General features: G+C 46.4%; 1 protein-coding gene across 2 annotated transcripts in view; it reads right to left on the reverse strand.

The window, feature by feature from the left end:
• The window catches only part of DDX54 (DEAD-box helicase 54), a 194491-nt gene that overhangs the window by 34845 nt on the left and 133093 nt on the right, over positions 1-26553 (reverse strand). For both annotated transcript variants that reach the window (XM_086943245.1, XM_086943244.1), the window contains exons 10-13: positions 23150-23281; positions 21714-21924; positions 704-838; positions 228-449 (exon numbers count right to left, since the gene is read on the reverse strand). In XM_086943245.1, the coding sequence (XP_086799371.1) occupies positions 228-449; positions 704-838; positions 21714-21924; positions 23150-23281 (700 nt within the window). The remainder of the gene's footprint in view (positions 1-227; positions 450-703; positions 839-21713; positions 21925-23149; positions 23282-26553) is intronic.

Genomic DNA, 26553 nt, shown 5'->3' on the forward strand with positions numbered 1-26553 from the left:
GCAAGTGCCTTGGCTGTGGAGGAGTGGGAGGTGGTGGATGAGAATGCAGTCTCTGGGGAAGTCCATGGTGCAGGAGTACTGGCCATGGGGCAGTAATATGCACTGATTCTGGAAGCTGTATTGCGAAGGTGATGGCGTCTAAAGAACGGTGCAGAGAACGTCGCATTAGTGCTGGTTGTTAGTAATAGCGCATGCACATCATTGAAGGCAAAGGGGTAGTTCCTTACTGAAAAGGGGATGGATGCCCACAGACGTGAAATCGGTTTCCTTGACACGCTTGATAGATTCTGGTGACGGGTTAGGTCGGGACTTGAGATACTGTTTGTAGGCATTCTCAGACACCCTCTTCAGATTCTGCAGGTCTAATGAGGCTTCGTGATCCGCTAATAGTAGGGACTCCTCATCATCAATGATGCTCTGTGGGACTCTGCCAATCACTCCATCAGGGTCTGAAAAACAGCAAAGCAGGATGAGAACCCATATAATGGACATTAACCAGCAGGGGCTGTCTTGCACTAACCATGCACCACTAACATCACCAGCCTAGTAGTTTAGAATGGTTTCCTCTTGCAAAACGCTTGCCCACGGGGCCAAGTAGTTACATGTTAATAGCAAAATCCTTCCACTCCTCTGCCAGTTGCGGGCACAGTTCCCATATGCCCCCACTTGCCCAGACCAGGCCACAGGGAAGCTTTATTCTTACCTGCTGATTGGTCTTGAGGATTAGCCAGCTTTAGAGGGCGCCCCAGGAACAGGTGCAGATCAAGGATGTACGGTATCTCATCTATCGCAACCAATGAGTAGGCAGTGCCACTCCGGCCAGCCCTGGCAACACGGCCTAAAAGAAGGAAAGGATGAAATTAGGGAAGGTGAAGAGTAAAGGAGGCCAGAGAGAAGGCTGTATGAAAGACAATTACGCTGAAAGAAGCAATATAAGATCCACACTAATACCACTCTTTAAAAAAAAATATTTATCCTCATCCCACCACTATTTTTTCCTTGCTTTCGACACACATGTGCACTCTATTCCGTTCTCTTCTCCTATGTTTGCATTTTTGGTACTCACGCTATCCTAGTTTTCTTTTCTTCCTCGTCAGGTCTAAGTAAACAATTTTTTTTTTTTTTTTTTTTTTTTAAGAATCAGCCAAAACATCAGCAGGTATATCTCATATGTCACAAATTTAGCATCATAGGGCCCGATTCACAAAACTAATCCTCAACTTACTACCATGTTGATATTCACAGAAGGCACTTACTCATTTCTGTATTCACAGAAGTCATTTAGGAGTCCTAAAGTTAGGAGTCCTAACTTTAGGACTTCTAAATGCCTTCTGTGAATATCGAAAGTCTTAAAGTTAGGATTTTTCTCAGTTTAGGAGTAGTAAAGTTAGTACTCCTAACTTTAGGACTCCTAAATGACTTCTGTGAATACCGAAATGAGTAAGTGCCTTCTGTGAATACCAAAATGGTAGTAAGTGTAGGATTTTGTCTTAAGTTAGTTCTGTGAATCGGGCCCATAATCATTAAACATTATTGGTAGAAATGCAGAATTTACAATGTAGCAGTTCTTACCATATCCCTTCCCTAGTCCTCCTTCCTGAGCTTTAGACGTGTTCTGTTCAGCTCATCTTGGTCTGAGAAAACTTTGAACTCACTCCTCCTGCTGAGTGTCCTCCAATATCTTTGCGTCTGCTTCTATTATATTTTCACAAGGTCTAACTTCTCACTTCTATCCAAAGAGCTCCTACCCTACAATTTCTAGCTCAATGGCACCAATTCCACTGCTCTCTTTCCACTTCAGCACTGATGTGATCTTGTTCTCTCCATCTTGATGCGATTCATATAAAAATTATGTTCTTTCCTTTCTTTTATTAATGCACTTCTCCCTTCATATCAAGTTCTCGGACATCTTTGCTTTTGCCTACAGTTTGAGAGTCTGGTTCTTTCTCCAATCACAACTCTTTTTTTGCTCCTGCTTGTAGATTCTAGCTTGATACATCTGTAAAATGCACTCTTCCCTGACCTTTCAACAACTAATATTACCATCTCGACTGTCATCTTCCATTGGCTCGAATACTGTTCTCAATCTGCTGAACTCCCCGGCTTGAGACTTAGACTCTCTTAATTTTTTGTAAACTCTTCCATTCACCCCCTACTACGCATATCTCTCTAGCTTATCTTTATTTGTCATAATTTTCTTATTACTTTCTTTCAGTTAATTTTAATTTCATTTGTGTTAATCGATGGATTACCATCTCTTACCTACTTTCACTTGAAACCGACTACATTCATAAAACCTACTTTTTGTTTCAAAGCTTAATCTTGCCCCTCCCCACCTTCCTTGTGAAAAGTCTAACCTACATTTGTTTCTCTTCTGGCAATCAATCGTTGGAACTCTTTCTTAGTATGGGTTTCTGTTGGACAGGCCTCGTGAAGGGGCCACTCCCTCCCCGCATAATAAGGTTCGAGCACCGGCTCTCCCGGTGTCACCAGAAGAACCACCCCGCCAACCCACAGAAGCAACCTGCAACCCGTCCCCAACGGGACGCCTGCCCCCGAACACCACGACATCGGCCGGCCCGGGCCACCATCAGCAGCATTGCCCCGGCCCAGCCGCCATCTTGGACACTGCACCACGAGGCCACGTGCCCTCAGCTCGACCCCAACCCTGGGCCTGGCCAGGCCCCGACATCGAGGCACCACCATCCACCCAGGAGGTGAACGGACCACTTGGCAGGTCAATGGGAGAGAGGAGTGTCGATGGCTCTCCCCCGCCAGGTGCCGATCACCCCCAACCTCCCCGAGCGCTGGCTCCACCCCCCTGCTGGGTGTCTGGACTCCCTCATCCCGGACCTCCCGACCTCCAAGAGCGAGGGTCCGGACATCAAAGGAGGCCAGACCTATAACTGGGGCAGCTCCAGAGCAGGAAGGCAGTTGTATCCTGGAGTCGAGAGACACCTTGAAGAACTCATCCTTGACGGACTGCTGGCGCTGCCGCAGCCCTGCCTTGTGAATCATCGTCCTGCCTGCTGGCGCTGCCACGGCTTTCTGCAACCTACATCGTCGTCGGGACCTGCTGGCGCTGCCGCGGCCCTCTGCAACCTACATCTTCGTCGGGACCTGCTGGCGCTGCCGCGGCCCTCTGCAACCTACATCTTCGTCGGGACCTGCTGGCGCTGCCGCGGCCCTCTGCAACCTACATCTTTGTCGGGACCTGCTGGCGCTGCCGCGGCCCATCCTTGTGTGAACCATCGCCCTTGCCGGCTGGCGCTGCCGCGGCCCTTCTCAAGTGAGACTTATCAACCGAGCCTGCTGGCGCTGCCGCGGCCCGACCTTCCAGAACTCCGAGCTCGAGGATTGTGAGCTAACCATCGTACCACCTCAGTACCAGACCGGTACCAAGACTGTCCCGCTACCCTTTCCCTTCCAGAGACTAGAATTGAGAGGGCCCTCGTGTCCCGATCTCACTGTATCGCGGATATCCTTGCTTCAAGAATCGTATATAAAGAGTGTTGACCTCATCCTTGTGTGGTGTCCATCTGTGGGGGGGAAGTTACTTGTCTGTACGATCGCTGGAGACGGCCCTCTCCGGAGGCCTCTCCCCTTGTCCTCGGCCGACCCTCCAGGTCCCCGTCTAACAGTTTCGCTACTACTTTACATTCATTCGGTACCCTTATAATTTGGTACTCTTCTAAAATTTCTTTCTGTATCAATTTCTTGTCTAGTCTGCAACTTTTTTATAATGTTATTCGTTGCAAAGATACTTGGTGTAATCTGCATATTTTCTCAGCAATTACTCAGAAACTTAAATCTCTTACCAACATCAATTTTCTCTCCCACATCACTTCTTTCCTATTCCCTGTGTTCATTATATTCTCCCTGGATCTCTTGGTAGTGACTCATTGTGCTCTATATGGAAAATGCTACTTACCAGTATGAATCTGTTCTTGGCAAATAGAGCTGTAGATTCATATACTTGTGCATAGATCACCATCTGGTGTTGGGCTCGGATGTGTGCACTTTGTTTTTGACTTGGAAGAAGTCTTTGTAGTCACGAGGTAGGTGACTCCTCCTTAGGATGATAGTGCACATGGACTCCATCTCCAGATTTTTTTGCCATGGCGGGTTATGATGGAGTTAGTAAGAAATAGAAAAGATGTCCATGTGTAATTTATCTAAGTAAGATAGTACTGGAACAGATAGAGGTAGCTAGAGCACTATCTGTGGAAGCGGGTCGAGGAACGGCTTCCCTTTGGAAAGGTTTTGCGTGTTCCACCACTGCAGAGAGCGATGTGTGCGGCTGTCCACCAACACCAGATCTGTAAGCTGACCTTGAGCCTGGTTCCACAGACGTGCCAAACAATCATGTAAGAGACGCATCTGAAGTCTTGCATAAGGGGCGATGAGAATGCAAGAGGCCATCATCCCAATCAGCTGCAAGAACACTCGAGCTGGCAATGAGTGTTGAGGCTGAAATTTGGATATTAGAGCTTGCATACTGCTTATCTTGAGAGGGTTGGTATTGTTGTGTGTTGGACGGTTGAAGGTGGGATTTGGTGAGATTCACAGTGAAGCATAAGTTGTGAAGCAGCTGGATTGTTTTGTGTGTGTGTTGCACACAGCTGATGTGTGATTTGACTTAGCTGATGTGTGATTTGGCTTTTAAGAGCGAGTCATCCAGATAAGGGAACACATGAATGTGTTGTCTTCATAAGTGAGCTGCCACTACTGAGAGGGACTTGGTGAAGACGCCGGGTGCTGTAGTCATTCCAACCGGAAGGACTTTGAATTGATAGTGTTGACAGTCCACCACGAACCTGAGATATTTTCTGTGAGCGAGGTGAATGGGATTATGAAAGTAGGCATCCTTTAGATCTAGAGTGAAGAGAAAGTTGCCTTGTTGAAGCACTGGGAGCACCTGTTTGAGAGTGACCATGTGGAACTGGCCTGACTGAATGTAGAGGTTTAACGGTCTGAGGTCTAGTATTGGCCTGAGAGAGCCGTCCTTTTTTGGAATTAGAAAGTAGAGGGAGTAAACTCCTGTGCCTTGATGAAGTAAGGGTACTGGTTCCTTTGCATGTTTTTGTAATAGAGAACTTCTTGTTTCAGGAGTCAGGTGTTCTGGGGACATTGGACGTTGTCTGGGAGGGATATTTGGGTTGAGTTCCAGGCAATAACCATACTAGATAATTTGTCTTACCCACTTGTCTGTTGTGATAAAATTCCAGACAGGTAGGAACTGTGAGAGACGTCACCTGACAGGAGTGGGATGATCGGGGGAAAGTGAAGGGAAGTCACTGCTGGTGGTAGGGGAGTTGTGGGTATTGTTACCACAACCTCTTCCCTTACCATTGTTGCCTCTGTACCCTCCACAAAAGTATCCTCTGGAGGAATTGTTTAGATGAGGGCTCCTATAGGAAGAAGAGGGATGCTCCGAGCCCGTGGTTTTGGAGCCAGCCCTGTAAAAGGAGCTATGAAATGAACCTCTAGGGGATTGCAAAGCCCTTAAGGATATGGCAGTGTCCATATCCTTTTTCATCTTTTCTAGAGATGTATCAACTGTGGGCCCAAAAAGATGCTCTTGGTCAAAGGGCTGATTAAGAATAGCGGACTGCACTTCCTGTTTGAATCCGGAGATTCGGAGCCAAGCGTGCCTGCGTAGCAAAACGCTGGTATTAATAGCACGAGAGGCAGTATCAGCTGCATCAAGCGCACATATGATGGACGTATTTGTTATTCGTTTTCTCCTGTATAAGGTCATCAGCTTCGTCTTTAAATTGGTCAGGAAGAAGTTGCATTAGCTTTTCAAGCTCATCATAGTGAGCTCTGTCATATCTGGCCAACAAAGCTTGGACATTGGCAATCCACCAATGATTTGCAGCCTGTGCCGCAATGGGTTTTCCAGATGCGTCAATGAGTTTGGATTCCTTATCAGTAGGAGGGGTGTCGTCTGTGCTTTGTGAATTTGCTCTCTTGCGTGCATTAGTCACTAAAAAAGATTCTAAAGGGACCTGACCTTTAATGTACACTGGGTCATTGGGAGCTGCCTTATATTTCCTGTCTACCCTGGTGTTAAGAATCCTGGCTCTGACAGGATCCTTAATAAACCTCTGGTGCAGTTTTAACATGCCTTAAAACATTGGCAGGGTGTGTGTGGACTTTGGTGAGGGTGTAAATGTTTCCAGTAAAAAGTCTTCCTCTAAAGGTCAGAGTTTAACTGTACCCCGTGGTACTGAGAAGCTCTGTTAATGAGTTGCGCAAATCCAATATTGTCATCTGGTGGTGATGGCCTAGAGGGATAGAGGTTTGGGTCATTGTGTGGGTTGGGATCTGTGTTGTAATCATCCCAAGGATCTGGACTGTGTGGAATGGTATGCACGTTATCATCTTTATCTGGATCTCCATCCCCACCCTCATCACTAAAATCATCTTCATAATCTTGTGGTTGAGGTGAAAATGTATGTTGTGGGGAGTGTGCTGAAGAAATTAGCAGATTTGGATCAGCTGGAGAAGGTGAGAGAGGCGGAGTAATATTAGTGCCCATCTCCTTTCGCTTCTTGGGTTTTTCAGGGTCTTCTAAAGTGTCCAATTTTCTTTTTTTAGGAGGCTGGCGACAACTTTGCCAGTCTCTGGATCAATGTAGAGAGTCTTTTGTTTTGGATCCGAAAAATCAGTTGGAAACTGTTGTGTGGGTACAATCCCCCACATGCATCAAACTCCCGTTTTGCGTTGCCAAATTTGCGATTTTTACCGAATCGCAAATATGGAATCGCAAAACGGGATGCATCATTGAAAGTGGATAATATTTGCGATTCGGTAAAAATCGCAATTTTTACCGAATCGCAAATATTATGCGAATTCAAATGTGCGATTTCGCATTTCCCATTGATTCCTATGGGCCAAAAGGCCCATAGGAATCAATGGGAATTGCGAATTCGCAAATTGGACTTCGCAAAATGTTGATGCATTTCATGGGTGCAGGGGGGGGTCCAAAGGACCCCCCCTTGCACCCCTGAAATGTTTTTTCAAATGGATGTTTCACACACACATGTCCTAAGGACATGTGTGTCTGTAACATGAGTGTTTAAAATGCAAATTTGAGCATTTTAAACATTTTTCGCAAATTACCACGAGGTTCCCCCTCGTGGTAATTTGCACTTGCAATCTTCAAGATCGCAATTTTTTCAATAAATGATGCATTGCATTTAAGGAATCGCAAAATTGCGATTCCTTAAATGCAATCGCATTTTCCAAAATCGCAAAATTTGCGATTTTGGACAAAAAGCAATGATGCATCCCAAAAAGCATTTTTGGAATCGCAAACGGCCGATTTTAAGGAATCGCACCGTTTGCGATTCCAAAAATGCTTGATGCATGTGGGCAAATGTCCTTTATCTGTGCCGAAGACTTAGGGTCGGAATGTTGTTTAGCCCTTGTCTCTGAAACTTTCTGTGGGGTCTTGGACTCCGTAGCTTTTGCTATAGGATTTTGCGGCTCCAAGAGTTTTTTCAGCTACCAAGATTTTTTCGGTTCCGGATGCTTGTCATTTGTTTGTTTCCACACCGAGGGTTTTGGCGTCAAGGTTAATTTCGGAGCAAACGAAAAAGGGCATGGCACCTCCTTGATTTTAGACTTCGATGCTGAAGGTGATTTTTCAGCACAGGAAAGGGGTTGGCTCGATCCCGAGCCATAAGGCTTTCTTTTTGTTTCATCGCCGGGCCCGAGGAGTCTGAAATGTGTTGCGGGTGTCGACCTGATGAAGGACTGGGTTCTTTAAGACCCAGCGGTGCCAGGGCACAACACCTGAAACCTTCGTGGGTAACCTGCTCCGGCGTACGAATCACAGAGACACGGGACACTTCCTTGGACGTCAAAGAATCAAGGTTTATTTGCTGCAGGGAACACAGATGTCACGACAAGTACACCACGTGCAACTTGGGGAGACTGCTTCAAATTGGTTCTGTGGATCGCTCCTTTTATACAGTTTTTACCCATAGGATAACATTGAACACAAAAGTTTACAACCCGGTTCCCATCATTATCCCCCAGAGGGGTCGCTTTGGTCACTTTGAAACACATGAGGTCCGGAACATAAGTGCGGAAACATTTGGCGGTTCCCAACTGTAAAAACCATCTTCCCATCATTAGCGAATTCCAATCAGCAGTAAAACAGATCGAAATAGGAACAAGGACAGGTGTAGAGGAAGACGGAGACAGTGGGGAGATCGGAAAGGGTGTAAAAGGGGAGGTATCAGGAAACACGAGATACAGGCATCAAAGGGACGTGCCTAATGAGATGCACGGCTGAGACAATAAGTCCGTGCGGCAAGATGAGCCTCGAGCGGCGCCATCTGCCTTACAGTAGCAACCCCCTCGTCATAAAGACACTCACAAAGAACATGTGTCTTCCGCAGATATCTTGGGAGTCCCAGGGTCGCGAAGCGGACAACGTCCGTTCGCTGGCTACTTGAGGGCAAGAGACAAAATGGATGCCGTATCTAAGATGGAACCCGTGGGTACAGATGAAAAACCCACATAACAAACGAACGGTTTAAGTTAGCACAGCGAAACTGCGCACACTTACTAAACTCGTCATTTGCGGTTCATAGATACTAAACTCGACTATATTCGTGTGAGTCGAAAACACCACTTACAATTGTCACGGAACCTCAGACGCTCCTTTTGCCCTCATGTAGGCAAGCACTAGTCGGAATCATACTCGATATTCATCAGACCATCGAGATGTTGCTGCAGCATAGCTCTGTCCAACCGAGTCCCCTTGGTAACAGGTGGTTGTCTCATACACGTTGTAGCACAGAGGCCACATAAGGCAGGACCACACTGCACACAAAGGCAACACGTGAACAGGAACACTACAACGACTCCGATGATCATCAGAATCTTCCAACCCCAAGTCGACATCAGGCCCCAAAACCATCCAAGTAGCGTCCAATCCCCTACATCCACGTGTATGGATTCGGAGATCTTATGCAACCTCGAGATGGCTTGATAGACAGTAGGAGCATTATCTGGGATGAAAATGCAGCAGCTCGAATGGATCACCTTACATACCCCACCTCGATCTGCTAAGATGACATCTAAAACCATACGGTTTTGTAACGTCATAAGTCTCTCCGCCTGAAGTTCTGTGGTGATATTACCAAGGGCACTGGCAGTAATATTAGCTGTCGATTCTACCACCCGAGTCAACTGTCTCAGGTTCCTACTATTGACCATAGGTCCCCAAAACGGGAGGAAACCCTTGAAAAAGTCTCCTGCCTCTTGACCGGCAGTATCCTCTTCGCTAATTACGCCTCGTATAACTCTAGTCTTATGATAATCGGCATCTACAGTAAACGTCGGAGGCAACAGATTTGCAATGAAACATGAGCCCATGAAGTCAGCGGGCAACCATGTGTATGCACGATCATAGCAGATAAAGTATGTACCCTTGGCAGCCAGAAACACAGGGGACGAGAACATCGGCAGAATGTAATTTTCAGTGCAAGCACTTGCTCCAAGTCGGGCTTGCGATCTTCGGCCACGACCCATAAGACAAAAATTACAAGTGTGGGGTACGACCCATATCGGAGGCGAGCTTTTAAGCTGCTTTTCGCTAGTGAACGCACTATATTCACCTCTACTTAGGACTCTATAGGCTTGTACCTCTTCTTCGGGAATAAGCGAGGGATCATAGATATCACTATCTAAATCCTCTATTGCTATCGACAAAGGTTTTTGATACGAGGTAGGACCAGAGTAGGGGGAACGTGGTTCTCGAATGGGGTGGAAACCCAGTGCGCTTCGAAACATTGTTTGAAATGCTCGAGCTGACCCTTGGGAACTATACGGTAACACCAGATATGGAATTCCCTTATCCGTAGTATGTGGCATCAACCCACACACCCAACAATTGGTAGTGTTAACCACTAACTGATGCTGATGGAGGAGCTGAATAAAGGAATTGTTGCGGAATTCTACACGTCTAGCCTGCTCGTGTTCCGGTAACATATGAAAGGAATGAGGAGAAACAGTAGAGGTAAGATTAGAGTCAGGAGTAGGAGTAGGTGTAGCAGGTAAGAAGTGAGACATCGTGTAATACACCCCACCCGCCAACAATGCAGAAGCAGTCAAGAACAATACAAACAGTTGGAATATAAAACATTTGGTACGACTGAGTTGCTGCAGCTTGAATCTGTGGACTTGAGCTCCCTCCAAATCATTCAGCTTCGAGAATGCCATTCCCTACGACCGTCCGCAACGTTTCTTGACGCACTTCGTTCTGTGCAGCAATAGTCAATCCCTAGGAGTTCCCAGGAACCGACGGCCTTTAACCTAGCGTCAAGACCTACTGTCCAGAAGGAAGTACGCGCGCGGCCCTACGGCCTTCAATGCACAATATGTATGTATGCAAAAACAAAGTCTCTCAGCTGTAAAAGCAAAAATACAAGGAATGAAGCTCAATATATGCACAAAATAATTACAGTAATATAAATGTTCAAAACTGATCACGGAAAACGGGATAATGCAGTTGTCAATACAGAAAAGCAAAATCTTTTATTTGTCCTTAGTGCGAGATCGCAAAAAGTATCGGGTTTTCCCAGGACGTGTCTGCTCGTCAAACAAAGGATCCGTTGAAGAGACAGCGTCCTGCTGATCAGTTGAGTGTTCTGGTCTCGAGTCTTTTGATGCTAATTGTTCAACAGTGTCTTTCTGCTGCGCTGAGGGTTCTTCAACAAGCTGCGCGTCGCTAAAAGGCACAAACGCCGACAATGTTTCTGTTTCAGATGACGCAATGCCTCTCCTTACCCACGGGTCTGCTGGCAAAGGGATGGGGACTCTTTTGGTGTGCGTGGCATGCACCCAATTCTTACGTCCCTCAAGACGAACGGCAGTCCTCGTGGCCAGGAGCACTTGGTAGGGTCCGGTGAACCTCGGGTCCAGGTTATTTTTGCGTGAAAAGTTCCTTGTCACCACCCAGTCTCCGGGCTGGAGCTGGTGGCCTGGACCCTCCGTCTGCGTCGGCAATGCGTCGTAAACCTGTTGGTGAATTAACCTCAGTTTAGCAGTCAAGTCATGTAGATAATCGATCAACATTGGGTACTCAAGATCAGAAAACATTCCTGGCCTAGGAACCCCCCACACATTCGCAGGACGGCCGAACACTATTTCATAGGGACTAAGCCCTACTCGGGAGTGTACAGTCGCCCTAGTTGACAGTAATGCTAAAGGTAAAGCGTCAGGCCACGAAAGACCAGTCGTAGCCTGAATCTTCGCTAACTTTAGTTTAAGGGTGCCATTGTACCCTTCAACCAATCCAGCTGACTGGGGATGATTGGCGCTGTGGAATTTCTGATTAATTCCAAGGCCCTTACACACACTCTTCATCACACTTCCAACAAACTCACTTCCGTTATCCGACCACACGACTCTAGGCATTCCATACCGAGGAAAATATTCCTTCAGTAGGATTTTCGCAGTAGACAAAGCAGTGTTGTCTTTGAGAGGATAGGCCTCAATCCATCGGGAGAATGCGCAAACCACAACTAAAACGTATTTCAGGTTATTGCATCGCTCCATATGGATGAAGTCCAATTGAATCACCTCAAAGGGATACGAAGGGGGAGCAAAACTGCCAGGAGGAGTTGGGGTTCCTTTGCCAGGATTGTACATAATACACACCATACAATTCTTCACCAGACGTTCAGCACATTTCGTAATGCCATCATTCTTCCACACAGGAGCCAGCAACTTGCAAATACCTTTCGCGCTAATATGTGCTAACCCATGCGCCATTGTCACAACGGCCAGCACATACGCATCCGGCAACATCCATCTTTTCTGATCCGACAAATCAATCCAACAACCATTCGCATCCAACTTTCCCGTACTTTCTTTCCACTTCGTCTTTTCAGTCTCGGTGGCCTCATTCTGAATTGCTTTCACACTCTCGATAGTGTCTTCACACATACTCGATTCTGTAGGCCACCTAACCGAACTCGTCACATACATTCGAGTGCTAAGGTTCCGGGCAGTCTCCTTAGCAATCTCATCCGCAAACGCATTACCACGACCAACATCATCCGTCACCTTACGATGCGCACTACATTTAACAATCGCAACTTGCGTAGGCAACGTCAAGGCATCCAAAAGATCATTCACAAGCTGGCCATGCTGAATCTTCGTACCGTGCGACGTCAAGAAACCTCTCTCTCTCCACAATCGTCCAAAACTGTGAGCGACACCAAACGCGTATTGGCTGTCGGTAAACACATTCACACGTTTCCCTTTCGCTAACACACACGCTCTAGTAAGAGCAATCAGCTCCGCAGCTTGGGCAGAATTCTGATTCAACCTTGCAGTCTCAACAACAGTATTCAATGTTACAACAGCATAAGCAGTAGTCACATCGCCATTCGGCAACTTAAAACATGACCCATCCACATACAAAGTACCATCCGGATCTTCCAATGGGGTGTTTTTAAGGTCCACTCGACCTTTTGTTTCCTCTTCAGTCCTCAAGTAGCAGTCATGTTCTGCTACTTCATCTGACTCTGTGCTAATTGGTAACAGAGTTGCCGGGTTCAGAACGTTACAACGTTTTATCTGAATGTGGCTTGCCAAGAGCGTCAATTCGTACCCAGACAACCTCGCACTCGTCAAGTGCTGAGTTTTCGTTCGATTCAAAAGAGTATCGACTGCATGCGGAACCATCACCGTAAGCATATTATCCATGACCAATCCTGCTGATTGTCGGATGGAGACCGCAGCTGCCGCTGTTGCTCGTAAACAACTCGGCAATGCTCTAGCTACTGGGTCCAAGGTCGAGGAAAAATATGCACATGGACGTTGCTTACCACCAAAAGGTTGCGTTAGAACACTCAAAGCACAACCCTCTCTCTCGTGAACATATAACGTAAACGGCTTACTGTAGTCAGGAGTACCTAACACAGGAGCCGAACACAATGAATCACGCAGTTCAGAAAAACTTTTCTGACATTCTTCCGTCCATGGTAAAGGAGTTGAAACATCCTTGCACGTAAGAGCCACCAATGGTTTCGCTAGCAATGAAAAATTAGGAATCCATTGCCTACAGTACGACGTGATACCTAGAAAGGCACGCACATCTCTTTGGGTTTTTGGCACAGCCATTCGCGCAATCGCTGCAATTCTCTCTGGGGTCAATCTCCTTCCCTCCTTTGACAATAAGTGACCTAGATAGGTTACTTCTTGACAACAATATTGGAGTTTAGAAGGTGACACCTTGTGATTCAACTCACAGAGATGTTGCAGCAACGACACCGTAGCAATCTTGCAAATGTCCTGAGTATCAGCAGCCACCAATAAGTCGTCGACGTATTGGATCAAGGCCGCACCAACCGGCAACCTAAACGCATCCAGTTGACCCTTCAAGGCTTGACTGTAAATAGATGGACTCTCACAGTAGCCCTGAGGAGCGCGTTTGAACCGGAAGCTACGTCCACCGAGAGAGAAACCGAAAAGGTCCCTGCTCTCCTCGGCGATCGGGATGCTGAAAAACGCATTTTTCAAGTCAATCACCGAAAACCACGATGCAGAAGCTGGGATCAGAGTCAGTAGCGCCGTGATGTCAGGCACAACAGGAAATTGAGGAACCACAATTTTATTTACCTCCCGTAAATCGATAACAAAGCGATAAACAGGCGGTTTTGAAGGATCAGTACGTTTGAGAATGGGCAGCACAGGGCTGTTGCACACGTTTCCCCGAGTCTCTTCAATAACATCTTTCTCGATCAAATCATAGATGATCGCCAACAGTGCTCGTTCACCATCAAGGGAGATACGATATTGGGGAATACGTGGCAATCGCACATTAGATTTCAGCTGTACAACATAAGGGGAGATATCAAGTAGGCCCACGTCATTTGGACCTGTTGCCCACAAAGACGCAGGAAGAGAACTCAATTCCGGTGGGAGCTTATCGAGGGACAAATACATAGGAGAGACAACCCTCTCTCCTAACGTAAGCTTTACACCCGCAGGAGAACAATACAAAGTTGCGTACAACCGTTTAAGCAAATCCAGGCCCAAAAGATTTTCACCACAACCCGTAGTCAAAATCAACGGAGCTTCTAGCTCACGTGGCCCAATTTTAAGGGGCAAAGGGCGCGAAACTGGATTGCTAACGGGGGCGCCAGAGAATCCAACGGAAACATTTGTTAAGCCAGACAAAGGTGCGCCAGGGAGTTTCGAATACATGATAGAACTTTTCGCTGCACCAGTGTCCAACAGAAAAGGCTCAACGACGCCCGATGTAGCAACTGCGACGTAAGGCCCTCTCTGATCAACCGGAACTGATACCACTCCCTCTCCTTGTCTTTGGCTGTCCTAGTAATTACTGTCGTCAGTCCCCTGATCGACGTAATAATCGTCTACATTGTACTGCGCAGATCGTCCTTGCGATGATCCACGTTGATCGAAACAATTATTAGAATTGGATGAGTTATCTGAGCGATCGTTCTGAGCACCACGACCTCTTCCACGTGATGCCTGCTGCGAACCACCACGACCTCCTCTAGATGAGTTACCATTGGTACGTTCATTCAAAACAGGGCAATTGAATTTAATGTGACCCTCCTGTCTACAATAAGCACATTGATTGTACCTTAACGAGGATCTCTGGGAAGAGGAGTCATTACGATTTTGAGATCTATTCGACTGTGGCTGTGACCTATTCTGTTGCGAATTATTCTGATTTGACCGCGGAGGATACGCTTGTTGCAACAACACTTTAGTTTTGAGCTCTTTCGTCTTTTTATCAGCACGGTCGTTCTCTTCTTTCTCTCTATTCTCATAGTATTGTGCCGTAGCCAATATCTGAGCCGAAGTAGAAACGGCCCATGCACTTTCCGAATTCTTTAATTTATTGCTCAAATCGGGCAACAAATTCGAAACAAATTTATCCACAAACAATCTCTGACCACCCTCGGTGCCCATATCCTGACCACTATGGTCGATGAATGCTTCCTCGAACCTCGTAAAGAAGTCGGAAACACTCTCATCTTTCTTCTGCCTGCAAGCTGACAATTTGTCCCAGTTTACCCTCATAGCTGGCATAAGTGTTTTCATTAATGTTATTATTCTTTGAGGGAGAGCAGCAATCAACTGTTCAGGCTTAGCACCACCGACTTGCAACCCATCTGCCGCTACAATGGCCGCCCAATCACCACCTAGTTCATTTGCGTGATTTTCCTGACGAATCTTAGCCCATACCGGTTGCGGTACGACATTGCCAAACAACATGTCGATATCGGCAAGATTCATTACCGTAGCATCTACGAGCTGCGATAATTCTTTGTAATACCCTGCAGGATTTTTGCGAGGGTCAGGCAAAGATTGCTTCACCTGTAACACTTCCGATCTTTTCCATGGGAGATGTATCCATACTCTCTGAAAATACGGCGGGACCGGAGGGGCAGCTGCGGGGTTACCTGGCATCCAAACCGGTGGAACTTCACGCATAGGGAATTGACCAGACTCATCTGGCTGTTTTTCAATATCTTCAACAAACAATGCATGAGGTATCGGAGCGGGACGAAGAGATAGCAACCGCTCAACAGCACGTCGAACGTTAGTATCCACTATCAGTCCATTTGCGAACTGAAGCTGAAGATCAGACAAAGCGGTGAGCACCTCGTCAGGCGCATCAGCCGCTATTTGATCATAAAGGAACTTGCACATTTCATTAAACACATATCTCTGGGTTGGTATATTGAATTGACAAAATGTTTCGAGGACAACACGGGGTGGACACCTAAGAGGATTTACCATCCAACCCATCGCCATATTATATAACGCAACGCGTTCTCTGTTTCCAGGAAGCTGACTACGTCTCTGAGGACCATCAGAACCAGCGGACCCATGAACAGGTCCGAGCGAATGAAAGAAGCTAGTCGCAAGAGGAGAATTGCGACTACGAGTAGAGGGAGAAGCATACGATACAGGACTAACAAGAGAAGGGGTAGAGACAGTAGCAACAGCAGGGGTTAACAAAACAGGAGCAGTAGCGGAACATGAGTATGTGGAAGCGGAGGAGCAGTAGGAATAGAAACAGACAAAGGAGCAGGAACAGTTGGAAGAACGGGTGCAGGTTGAGGAACAGGCGGAGGAGGAATAGGCGGAAGAATAGGTACGGCAGGGACCACAGGAGCTGCGGTACCCTGTACGTACGGAGGTGGCGACTTCATAAGATAAGACATTAAGGGATCCTCAACTGGCTCTTCCTTCTTTTCCGACTCCGTAGGCAAAGCGGGGTAACATTTATCTACAGTCATACGCTGTAATCGGTCAAACACTTCCTTATCCTTAACCTCCTTATCACGCTGAAATTGCTCTGCTTTCTTCACTATGGTAGCAACATTATCTCGCTGATTACGTTTAGTCTGTCTGATTTCTTTCTGTCGGGCTTCTTTGCGCCACAACCGAAAGGCATCAAACATGGCCGGCCTTGACTTTCTTTCGAACAATTTAATCTCTAGATTATCTCAAATCGGGGCCTCGAAGCTACCATGAGGTGGCCAACGAAGGTCGCCGTCCTTTTTCGTATATTTAATCCAGTAATCGTTAAAGGTAATTGGGCCTAGCCCATGCTTACTATAGAGCTCATACGTGGGAGTTCCAACCGGAGGTATCGGACACGAGTCCTCCAGTCGGGAATCCGTACCACAAGGTCTGAAACAACTAAACAAAGTACTGCGACCAGGCATCTTGCACACTAGCCGAGTTTCACAAACTTCAAGGGTTACGGGATTTACCAAGTCCCAGCAAAGAACAAAACCCTCAGTTTTTGGCGGCTGCAGTCGTCAAACAACACAACAAAGTACGCTAGCAAAGTGTCACCGACAAAAACACTCACACAGCGCTAACAACAAAAACACTCGCTAAAGTGTCAACAACCAAGAACTATGGGAGCGACCCACAAATACTTAACTCAAAAATCGATGGCGTCACCAGGAAGGCCCGTCAATCGTCTCGCTATACCAAGGTCTACGCCAGGCGCCAAAACAGGTCTACAGTCAGGGCAGCAGTCCGTCGCAGCCGTCCGGAGGCGGGAATCTTCGCGGGAAAAGTCTTCGGGCCACTTATTTCGACAACAGGATCGATGAAGCGGAGTGCACCTTCCCTCGGAGATTTCACACGAAGTTCCTCACGATCGTCGGGCTTGGACCGGTACCACTGATGCAGCCCCACGTTGGGCGCCAACTGAAGGACTGGGTTCTTTAAGACCCAGCGGTGCCAGGGCACAACACCTGAAACCTTCGTGGGTAACCTGCTCCGGCGTACGAATCACAGAGACACGGGACACTTCCTTGGACGTCAAAGAATCAAGGTTTATTTGCTGCAGGGAACACAGATGTCACGACAAGTACACCACGTGCAACTTGGGGAGACTGCTTCAAATTGGTTCTGTGGATCGCTCCTTTTATACAGTTTTTACCCATAGGATAACATTGAACACAAAAGTTTACAACCCGGTTCCCATCATTATCCCCCAGAGGGGTCGCTTTGGTCACTTTGAAACACATGAGGTCCGGAACATAAGTGCGGAAACATTTGGCGGTTCCCAACTGTAAAAACCATCTTCCCATCATTAGCGAATTCCAATCAGCAGTAAAACAGATCGAAATAGGAACAAGGACAGGTGTAGAGGAAGACGGAGACAGTGGGGAGATCGGAAAGGGTGTAAAAGGGGAGGTATCAGGAAACACGAGATACAGGCATCAAAGGGACGTGCCTAATGAGATGCACGGCTGAGACAATAAGTCCGTGCGGCAAGATGAGCCTCGAGCGGCGCCATCTGCCTTACAGTAGCAACCCCCTCGTCATAAAGACACTCACAAAGAACATGTGTCTTCCGCAGATATCTTGGGAGTCCCAGGGTCGCGAAGCGGACAACGTCCGTTCGCTGGCTACTTGAGGGCAAGAGACAAAATGGATGCCGTATCTAAGATGGAACCCGTGGGTACAGATGAAAAACCCACATAACAAACGAACGGTTTAAGTTAGCACAGCGAAACTGCGCACACTTACTAAACTCGTCATTTGCGGTTCATAGATACTAAACTCGACTATATTCGTGTGAGTCGAAAACACCACTTACAATTGTCACGGAACCTCACTGAGCCCAAAGGTGTTACCGGAGCTTTAGATTTGGTTTTGGTTGGGAGAGGGGTTTCGGTACTCCGGGACCGCTGAGCCTGGGTGACTGCCTGGTCTTCAACGTCGGAGTCGTCGGCTTTGGAGACGGAGATCTCTCCTTCATCAGCTTGTTGTTCCGGCTGGAGATTGGGATCTGCTCCGAAGATGTCCAGAATCGAGCTGCTTCTGCGAGACATTTTGTGACTTCAAGCCCGACGGTCACGGATGGTTTTCTTCAACCTGAAAGATGAACAGTACTTGTCTTCATGCTCCGGGGAGAGGAAGAGGTTATAAACCTCGTGTAAGTCCATTTATGGGAACTTAGCACCACACCGGGGCATTTTCTTTTAAAGGAGTCCTTTACCATTGACTGCTGGCGTGGTCGGCACGGATAGGCCAAACGGCCCGAGTCAAAGATAGAGGTCGAGGATTTTATATATCTTGATGATAAGCGTCGAAAAGGAAACACGATTGAGACAATTCCGTAGAGTGGAGAGGGATTGTGCGTCGAAGGGGGTTTGAAAAAGACACCGACCCGGAGCTCATCAAATCACATCAGAACCCGATGGCGGATAAAAACAATCTGGAGATGGAGTCCATGCCCATGCGCACTATCGTCCTAAGAAGGAGTTCCCTACCTTGTGACTACAAAGACTTCTTCCAAGACAAAAACAAAGTGCACACATCGGAGCCCAACACCAGATGGTGATCTATGCACAAGTATACGATCTACAGCTTATGTGCCTCGAACATATGAATTTCTGCATTGGTTTCTTTCACTCTCCATTCATCACCCCTGAAGGGTCCTAAAAGTCTTCTTCGGTTATCAAGTAACTCTAGAACTTATAAGAGGATTTGTATCCTTTTATTCCCTGCATATCGCCTTCGTGGCTGATAATCACTCATTAAATATTGTCTGTGGTAAAATTGATGTCTCTCGTTCGCGCTCTTTAACAGGTTCTTAGCCTCTCCCACCATCTTTCCTCTTGAGTACAGTCACCTCAACATTTCTCAATATGATCCATCTCCTCTTATCAGTGGTCCCTCTACACTCTTTGCATATCTCCCCAGTTCTTCTTAACATCTCCCTGCTTCTCTCTTGAGCTGGTTTGTATGTTGCATTTCTCTTCAGTGGAGATATGCAGGAAGAAGCAGTTTCTTATTCTGCTTGCATTTTTTTTCAATCAGTTTCTTACACCATCTAGAAAACGGTTATTGGTTATTTACATTTTACCTGAGTCTTTCTTCAGAAGTTCCATGGAATCTTGGATCTCTGTTCAGTTGGTTTTAAGCTACCCATGAGTAGTTCCTTGTACTCTATGCATATCGCTCATCAGTTTTTCAGGCTGCCCATGCATCTCTCCTCATCCCTTTTAGACTGTCCTTCGTTTACATTCACCAACTCCTTAAAGTCCCCTGCATCTCTCCTACTCCACTCTAGGCATGGGCAATAAATCCTGCTCCGACAGCAGAGTTCGCTGAGTTTTGGCCACTGAGCATTATGCATGCAATGCAGCGTTCTGGCCAAATTTCACATTTCTGAGTTTTTTCTCACAAACGGCTCACCTACGGTAAGTTGGTGAGCGAGAACTGGCGTCCTGTCACGAGATTTCTGGGTGCTAGTAGAGCACTTGGTGAGATTTTCTCAATATAGGCAGATGCAACCGTTCGTGGTGAGAAAACTGCAGCTTAAGTAGGATATATAGTTGAGCTGCAGCAAAGATCAGTACAAGCAGCGCGACTTGCCGATTTCTGCCTGTTCTCGTAATTTTGCGGAATCTCGCTGAGTTTATGTAACTCCGTGGAGTTATGCCAACCCCTACTCATCTCCTTAAGACACCCTTGCATTTCTACCCATTAGCACCTTAGAACGTGATGCATTTAATACCATCAGTTACCTAGGATGTCTAGTACCTCCCTTTATTCGTTCTTTAGACTGTCTGTGCATTTCTCTTCATCAGTTCCTTAGGTAGTGCCAGTATCACACCTTATTTGTTAGTGACATGCATCTATTCTCATCGGTTCACTATGCTGCCCTGCATTGCTCTTCTTCAGTTCCCTAAGTAATTCTGCATCTCTCCATCAGTTTCCTAGGCTGTCTAACATCTCTCATCAGCTGTTTATGCTTTCCTACATCTCTCATCAGTTTCCTAGCCTGCACTGTTCCTATCAACAGTTACTTATGCAGTCCTGCATCTCTCATCAGTTACTTATGCTGCTCTGCAGCTCTCATTCATTTCCTAGACTTCCCACAACCTCTCCTCATTTCCTTCTGATGCAATCATCTCTCCTCCTCAGCTTCACAGTTGCAGTTTCTCTCATCATAATAAAATAAGGCTTTCTGTACATTTCTCTGTAGAGTTGACTACACTCTTGCTGCTTCAAGACATTGGCCAGGAAAACTAAATTACGATGTACAACGGATACAAGATAAGGAGACTGGAAATACACTGACTGCGCCCCAAGACACCTAGCATCGAAAACTGCATAAGGAATGTAGGTCAAAGGGACATAGCAGAAGGAATTAAGATGAAATTGACAAGTTAAAATTAAAAATTACTGGCAGCTTTGGAAACAATGCATGAGCAAACTGGATGCCAGGAAAATCCCTCAGATGAACGCCCACCTTAACTGTATGTAAAAAGATATATTAAGAGGGGGTCAAAAGAAAGACAGAGAAGTCATTATGTGCATAATTGTAATGACAGATAACTTTGAACTGATCTAATGTTCATATGTTGCTGTCTGTAATTTAAAATTAAACATTGAATACACATATTTAAAAATGAAAATGGATACAATACTAACGTTATCTTGTATCTGTTGACATCAACTTAACAAAAAGTAACAGAAAAGCTGCTCTTTCTAATACTTGTGCCACACTTTGCGAACCTGCGGAGCTACCACTTCCTCGTAATAGGCACCAACCTTCCTTCATGAAAGGCAGAATCGTCTCTCTAACCAATGTCCTAGCAGTAAGGGCAGCAACTGAAGTATTGAGCTCTGTATGTTTTCTTATAAGCGAGAATCTTAAGACTTGCATCCCACTATCATGTGCTATTGACTTATAAACCCCCTCAAAAGTGTTAATGTTAAAATACAGATGTGTGGGATGTGTTAACAGAAAAGTAAAGCACTACATTAAAAGTCACATCACAATCCATGGGGTGAGAGGCAGATGAGCAACCCTGTCAATAGAACCCTCAGTGTCTTCGAATGAATAGTTCTCAGAGTAAGAAGAGTTGTTGGCTTCCATGTTCGTTCAGTTTTTGGTCTCCCTACAGAAAAATCGCATCTCCGGGTGAAAAGAAGTTCTGTCCCCATTGCGTTCTGCATTCTCGTTCTTGAAATTACAGCTATTGAGAGGAGAATTTGATACGGACACACTCCTGTGTTTGGCTTTTCTCTGATGGGGCCTAACGGATGCCCAAGAAAATTAAGTTGGTGCAAGAATTCAAAGCATTCATGAACAATCCCAACCAACACTTGCCACCAAACATTCAGGCCAAACGTAAGTGCACCTTACAGATACTCACCCACTCTGTGCAGAAACAGCTTGGCCTTGGGTGGCACATTGAAGTTGATCACATTGTCCAGCATGGGTATGTCAATTCCACGGGCAGCTACATCTGTTACAATCATCACCGAGCACTTGCCATGCACAAACTTGCCAATGTTTATTTTGCGAGCTGTCTGATCCAGAGAGCTGTAGATGTGGGAGCAGTTAATGCCCTCTACAGTTATCAGCTGAAGAGAATTATCAGAAAGAGATGACAGTTTGAGCAGTTGAGTGTCACGGTACACATAATACAAGCATTGGTGAATTCAATAAGTTGGGCTTTTATATAGAAAAATGGTTTCCATCATTAACTACCCAGGCCAGTCATTGCATGGGCCCTAGCAATGCAAGCTTTTTCATAAACACACAGGGTAAGTATGGCACGAGTAGCAGAAATGCTGGTTTGCCTCCCACGCAACAAACACAGTATGAGCAGACGCAGCAGACGATTCCCAAGTATACACAGAACAGAGCATCTCTAATCAGAAATACTCAGTGGGCTTCAATATGGGACTGCCTCGAATTTCAGCCCAAATAGCCCTAAGGCCAGCTTCATGTAGTCTCCCATAGACCTTTGGACACCAAGTTTCATACTTCTGGCCAATGTAATTTTATCAGCAGTAATCGAGAAGATATGGGGTGCTTCAAATGCAGCAAACCCAAGCACAGCCGCAAGAGAACAATTTGTGGACAACCTAAGACCAGACCAATGCAAGGACAGGAAAATAAATATGTTCAGCAGTGCAGTACCATTGCACACTCATGCTTCCAGAGCTTTGGCTTCAGATGGCTACAGTGCCATTGTTTCTTCAAAAACGACTCCAGAGCCAGTTTTCTGACATGCTTCAACTCTACAGATTGGTCCACAAACTCTCCTCCAGTCACCACCTGTTTCGTGCATGCTGCCTGGGCACTTAAAGGGACGCATGTCTTGGGAGCCATATTGGGAGTGGGAGCTTCCATTCCAAGAAGATTAAACATCGCTTTGCATAAAAGAAAATCACTACACCGTGCCTGAGCTGGCAGAATGGAGTAAGCAGAGCAAGCACAGAGACGAAGTAGTCATCACAGAGTTAGAGAAACAACCAATGGAGCTAGAGAGATGGAGGTGTTGGAACCAGTCATAGAGGAGAATATGGAACACAGATCAAGGTAAGGTACAACCGAAGAGTACAAGACCAGCAGTAAGCATTGGAAATGGGCAAAGATAATCAGAGGTTATACATTTCTAAATGTTGCTCTAGCTCGGATTTGAGAATGTGCAGGCACAGAATTCCTCTTGCTGGCGTACAAAGCAATGCAAGTCATGAAGAGGTGAGAGGTCAAAAGGATAAACATGAACGTCTACTGAAAAGAGCTGTCTGCCTCTATGTATTAGGAAGCACAAGACACTGACCCTCATTCAGGCCTTACCTCCTTAAGATGCTCTGCATGGTGTTTTGTGGCAACAAATACAACTGTAAGTTCTTGTGGCTTCACCACATTACGGAGCAGGTGAAGGAGAATGGCAGGCTTGTCATCAGCACGCATAAGGAAGAAAGCAAGCTGCAGAAATGAAAAAAATTGGGCTCATCTAGCATGTATCAGTACTTTGGGTACTTTATCTTTGGGATCCTAACACCAACTTTTTAATATTACAATACCTCTTACTTTATCGCGAAGACGTCTGCATCAGAAATAGCCAAGACATCTCAAGAGGACAGTATAAGCTCTACTGTATTCCTGCCTTTAAGCAACGACAATAGGGATGCTATATTGAGCACATATTAATATGTTCTCTGGCAGAAGATTTGGAGTTACTGTACATGATAAATTCACACTTAAGGCAAACCCCTTATTTTGTTAATGCATGAGTCAGAATATCCCGACATTTGGATAGAAGTTCTTTATCAGTGAAACTATTGCATTATTACTAAGCTACTTAATGTGAACAAAAATATTATCTCTTTAAATATTGGCTGAAAAGACAAAAGTTAAAGTGAAGTTATGGTTAGCACTGCCTATAAGTCTTTGATGTTCACAAAAAAATGAAATTCACTGAAAAAACAGTTACAGTGCAATTATGGTTACAAAAGGAAACCTAAAAAGCCTTGAAAAATCACCAGTTATCATTAAGTGAATTAACCATAACTCACACCCCCTTTAAGCACTGCTATGACATAATTTATGACATCACTCATAGCATGTTAAATGACCTGTTTGATGGCATCATTGATGACATCTCAAAGGACAACCTTGATGACATCACTTAGAACACCTATAATGAAGACAAATTGTGAACCATAAATCAATACATAACACAGGAATAAAAAGAGCCTCGTTCCATATTTGACAGAGACAAAATGTCTGCGGAGTCATGGACGCTGGGCTATGGCTGGGTCTCGCAGCCAACTTCAGCTGCGTGAAACTGAAGGCCTACGCAGCAAGATTGGAAGCCGAAAGGCTCGGAGTGCAGGGCCCAGCCGTAAAACAGGCCATGTTGCTCAAACCCACTGTGTAGGGCTGAAAGCTGTATGTGGTGATGGTTGGCTGTTCACTAACATTTTGATGCAGGTCTTGGGAGACTGCCAGGCCCATCATTAAATTGGGTTGCACAGTTGAAGGTTCTATGCAGTGAAGACTGGCTGCCCTACAAGTGTGGTGAATGGCTGGACCATAGGCCTCCACTACATAAAGCCAAATACCATAAATAGTGGTGGTTGGTCACTGCCCAGGGTTGGCCAAAGGCCGTATACCATCTGTAGGTCAGGCCGTGAAGCCAGCTCCATATTGTGCACCGTGCAAAGGTTATACACTACTGGAGTTGCCTGTGGAGGGCTGGCAGTAGCGCCTGGCAAAAGCAAATACCCAGCAGTCAACCTCTACTGGGCACAGGCAAAGGCCGTATGTAAGGTGGATTGGCCGCTCAGAGGGCTGGGTACACAGCCTGGTCCCATGGCTAACCCCGGCTCTGCATAGCCGAAGGAAGAGTATTATTAGTATCTCTATATGTTATCAGGGATGTCATTTTTATATATTAGAAATGCAATAGATCTCACATTTGCGAGAGTTAGAGCTACTGGCATTTTAAATGGCCATGTTTTTTACCTATGTGTTTTGTTTAGGTGTCGATTGGAGGTATGCGGTGTAGAGTAGAAATTTGCGACTTGGATTGAAATTGTTAGTTGTGGAAGTGTGTGGTACAATTGTGCTGTGCTGGTGCTTAAGTGGTGCTGCGCTGTTGCTGAGGTGATGCAGCACTTGTACTGAGGTGGCACAGGTGCGGAGTTGCTACAGAGGTAGTGCTGCGTTGGTGCTGAGGTAGTGCTGCGCTGATGCTGTGGTTGAGCTGCGCTGGTGCAGAGTTGGTGGCACACTGGTGCACTGATGCAGAGGTAGTGCTGTGCTGATGCTGCTGTAGTTGAGGTGGTGCAGTGTTTTTAAACTGGTGCTGCGCTGGTGCTGCCCTTGTGGTGGTGAGCTGATGAGAAGGTGGTGCTGTGCTGATACCGATATGGTGCCGTGGTGGTGCACAAGTGGTGCTGCACTGAACCTGAGGTGGTAATGCTGTGCTGATGATGAGGTGGTGCTGTGCTGATTCTGTGCTGGAGCGAGGTGGTGCTGCACTGGTGCTTAGGTGGTTGTGGGCGGAGGCGGTGCTCAGGTGATACCGAGGTGGTGGTGATTGATGCTGAATGATGCTTTGGTGGTGCTCAGGTGATGCTATGCTGGTGCTCAGGAGGTACTGAATGATGCCGAGTTGGTGCTGAATTGATGCTTTGCTGGTGCTGTTCTAATGCTGAAGTGGTGCTGCGCTGATGCTGTGGTAGGGCTGCACTAGTGCCGAGTTGGTGGGGTGCTGGTGGTGCTGTGCTGATGCGGAGATGGTGCTGTGCTGCTGGTTACTGTTGAGGTTGTGTAGCGCTGGTGGTCAGGTGGTGCTGCACAGGTGGTGGTGCTATGCTGATATGGTGCTGTCCTGATGCTGAAGTAGTGCTATGGTGGTGCTGTGCTGAGGTGGTGCTGCACTGGTGCTGAGGTGGTGGTGTGCCTGGCGAAGGTGGTGCTGAGTGATGCTGAGGTGGTGCTGTGAGATGCTGAGGTGGTGATGCTCTGGTGCTGAGTTGATGCTGCACTGCTGCTGACATGAAGTTATTGCTGAAGTGGTGCTGCACTGACGTGGAGGTGGTGCTGCTGAGATGGCGCTGTGCTGATCCTGAGGTGGCACGGTGGTGGTGTTGAGTGGCACCGAGGAGATGCAGCGCTGGTACTGAGGTGGTGCAGAGTGTTGGTGAGGTGGTGGTGCTGCTCTGATGCTGAGGTGGTGCTGAGTGATGCCTAAATCCAAACTAAACATTCAAATAGGTTTTAGAAAGGCTGGGGTGGGGGTCAATGGATAGATTAAACAAAGCCACGACAGTAGGGGCCAGCTGGTGTGAAAGCAAAACTGTGACCCAGGAGGGACATGGGCCCTGGGGAGAGCTGGATTTGGCTTTGTCTAGGGCTTGTTGAATCTGCTGCAAAGAAAAATAAACACATTTTTCTAGAGAGCAATTGCCATTCTGACAAGAGGAATTGTGGTATGATGTCACACTAGGTAGAACTGTGGACAAGGTGAATTTTGAATACATTTGAATGATTTTGTTTTAAAAAAAGAAAAAAGTCAGCTTTGGCATTACACGGGTCTTGTGATGTAGGCCTAGTTTGAGAGCAGACAGAAGGATTCACAAAATAGTTAAGGATTTTGAAAATTCTTTAGATGATCCCCGATCTTGGGATTCAGGACATGGCACTCACATGGCTCACATCCTTTCTGAAAGACCGCTCCCAGAGAGTGC

Source organism: Lissotriton vulgaris, chromosome 11 (genome assembly GCF_964263255.1).
Source record: "Lissotriton vulgaris chromosome 11, aLisVul1.2, whole genome shotgun sequence".
In the NCBI taxonomy this organism is placed as follows: Eukaryota; Metazoa; Chordata; class Amphibia; order Caudata; family Salamandridae; genus Lissotriton; species Lissotriton vulgaris.